This window comes from Botryllus schlosseri, chromosome 10 (genome assembly GCF_051294905.1).
Source record: "Botryllus schlosseri isolate E-star chromosome 10, Bs_hap1, whole genome shotgun sequence".
Lineage (NCBI taxonomy): Eukaryota > Metazoa > Chordata > Ascidiacea > Stolidobranchia > Styelidae > Botryllus > Botryllus schlosseri.
In genome coordinates, this window is record NC_137245.1 from 7,958,001 (window position 1) to 7,961,245 (window position 3,245).

The 3,245-nt window shown below is 46.3% G+C and overlaps 1 protein-coding gene across 1 annotated transcript; it reads right to left on the reverse strand.

Moving 5' to 3' along the window:
* Nucleotides 1-244: 244 nt before the first annotated feature.
* Nucleotides 245-2,035, reverse strand: LOC145448371 (uncharacterized). Its single transcript, XM_080326754.1, has one exon. The coding sequence runs from the start codon at nucleotides 1,768-1,770 to the stop codon at nucleotides 253-255; it is 1,518 nt and encodes a 505-aa protein (XP_080182880.1). The 5' UTR covers nucleotides 1,771-2,035; the 3' UTR covers nucleotides 245-252.
* Between the last annotated feature and the right edge of the window lie 1,210 nt (nucleotides 2,036-3,245).

A 3,245-nucleotide genomic window follows, 5' to 3' on the forward strand; every position in this document is an offset into this window, starting at 1 on the left:
ACGCCAGCATGTTGTTTTATCGATTCGGAGAACCGCTCGCGGATATCATCGTCCAAAATACCATCAGGGTCAATCGAGACGCAAGGTATAGTACCTCTTAGTTGTGAGTCGAGCATGTCGGGTAGAGTGTCCGGGGGAAGGGTTTCCGGGGCCTCGGGGGCGTCCCCCAAAGGTACTATTCTCGACACGTGACCATGTTTGGAGACATTAATGGGAAGGTCGGTGTCGTTTACAAGGCATAGTTTACCATCTTTAACGTCCGCAACGTGGGTGATCGGCCACCTGTACTCTTGGGAGGTGATCCTGTGCGATGAAACCGGCTCTACAATAATCGACGAATTTGTATTTACCTGTAGTTCGAGGTTGTCGCCGGGCCATAGTCTTAGTGCACTTCGTTCGCAGAACTTGGGTCTTACTGAATGTTGGTAGTGATTCGATATCCAGACACTTCACCCTCTCGTCGCCCAAAGTAACCTCGTTTCGGCTTGGCCGTATGCCAACGTCATTTTGAACGAAAAATGGCATCCCAGCCAGGGCGTCAGAACCTAGCTTTGGCACAACCAGGGCGGGGAACGCAAGTTTATGTTTTCCTAACCTGAATGTCGTCGAGATCTCTCCAACAACTGGTAAACGAGTTTCTCCGTCTGCTTGCAAGGCCTGGTGAGATGTTTTGACAATCGGAATCTTCAAACGATTAGCTGTCGACTCTCGAATAAGATTTGCAGTAGCTCCGGAATCCAAAGTCAAGTTGATGCATAGCGAGTTGCGGTACACCTGTAGGAATGGAGAACATTTTATGGATACACGGCTGACAGGGTGACTACAGTCTACTGTGTCAATATGGTCGGTATTTTTGATCGGCTCTTCTCCGTCGTTAACAACGAGCGAGTGCGAGTTGATGAATCGCCTATCGTCGTTTGGTAAGAATGGGCACTGGCTGAGATAGTGATCTGTAACCCGACGCTTCGCGGCTTTGCACAACGGGCACACCTTGTTGCGTTGTCGTCTGTCCTGGCCCGCAGTTTTTGGTGGAGCTTGGTAAGAACGCATAACGCGTGTTTCGTTTGCAGCATTCACTTCGTCCATCAGGGAACTTAGCGCCTGGATTTCTGGTTTAATTGAGGCAAGAGTGCGGCTTCGTAGTTCTGTGCCGTAACGCTGCTTCACGTGTCTCGGTAAATCTCTATGAAGGGTCTGTAGCCACATAACGACGATAAGATTTTCGACGGTGGCAGAGGTTTCCTCGTCTTCTGTCACGTCGGTCCCATGATGGCTGATATTGTCGCCAGCTTTCAACAGGTTGTCGTCTATGAATGATGTTATACGTTGGAACAAATCCTCAGGTTTCTCATCTGGCTCGAGTTGAATTTCTGCGAAATCCAAGAAATGGGCTCCTGTTCGCTGGAACCCGTAGTGAGACCTGATAGTTTGCCAAATCGACTCCATAGAAGTGCTCTTTTGGATAAACATGTTTCTGGAGATGATCGGGCAGTAATTTGCTACTTGACCAAGCATGAGTTCCAACAATTGCACTTTTTGATGGGCCGTTTTTCTTCGGTCCTCCGGAACATTTCCGTCGTCGTCGGTGTAGCCACGTGTAGCATCGGCTTTCGTGTAGCGTTGCCACGTTGCATTATCGGCGAGGAATGGTGCAAAGTTAGCGTCCATGCTCAAGCAGTATTTGAGATTGCTCTTCCAGCTTTCAAAAGATGTGATCGTCTCCGATTTTGTTAGACACCACTGCTTCGGTGCACGCGCCGAGGCTGACATTTCCGTTTTCTTGGTGAGAGTTTCGATTCCTTGACCGCTGCCACCACGCCAGTATAGAGCCTGTATTCCCTATAGGCACCAAGAACGATGTCGGCTTACGACAGAAGTTTATTGCTGTAAAAGAGAACCCAACACCGCGACCAACCGTTATATAAAGTAATTATGTGATGACACCAATCAATCGCAATCAGCGGACAATCAATTAACAGGAGCCAACATTCGGCTCCGTTTCAACACAACACAAAACAATATTGGCGCATGGTGTTTATCGACTACTATGGTCATTGGTCATTTACACCAGGCCGATATTTTTCTTGTTTTTCCGTAACTGCCGACTTATAGCACGGCCCACCTCTAGGCTTTTTGTAAGACACCGCTGACGCGGATGAGGTGGCGAGGAGGAGCCTAGGTAAACCTCCAACACTTAGATATCGGAATTCGGAAGTCGACCTCGGTCGGACTCGAACCCGCACCCATTGGTGTTGCAGCCGCGGATTATACCACTGCGCTATCTCGCCACCCGGTAGACGATAAATGATATAGCCTATACTCAACATAGTGAGAAAATGAAAGAAAAATACTTATTTTCTGTTGTAATGAACCGGACTGGGGAGCGGACTGACGTGAGCAACGTTAATGGGTGATACTAGTTTGCTACGTTTTGATACAGAATGAATCAGCAATGAATAGTTGCGCTGTGCTTGCATCAACAGTCCTAACTCCTCATTGTAGTGTTAGCACACTCTTGTAACGACATACAGCATCTTTTCAAGGAATCGGTCAAAAACTCAACCGTTCTTCATTTATATCGTTTTTATTTCTTTATAATTTGGAATTCCAATTGCCTGATTGTGTTTGATTTGATATTTTGCCATTAGTCATTTTATTCAACTTCGTAACTGGCAAACCGCATTGACAAATAGGAGTGTGGACAAAGCTTTGATAACATATTTAGAGCAAAGTCTCTTAAACGAGAAACTGTATCCAAAAGCCACTGTTATTGAAACTCAGATTGCGAGTTCCGGCTAGCAAAATGCGCCGTCGCAAAGCATCAAAATAGTACGATAACAATCTACTAATTCTAGGTGTCCATTCTAGGATCAACGGACAAAGCTCTTTTAGAAATAGGTGTGCCTGCAAACATGGGTCACATCTTCAGCTGGAAAACTAGGCCAAAGCTCTTATTTGCCATTTTCTCACAACGAAATAAACCTGCTACATTGCTCCTTATTTACTGGTTGGCAGAAGCAGCTATTAACTTTAAACCTCTTTCCTTACTATAGCTACCTTTCGAATTCCCCGGATTGTCAGGCACCCGGGCCGAATTCACGTTACATTTTACACTTACTCTGCTAATGTTTGGATAATTTGCCGACACGAGGACAGCCGAGCCCATTCAGACACAGTTCAGTCGCTGTATATCGTTTGAGCACCATGGATGTCTAATCAAGCTGATCGTAGCATGTTTTATTCGT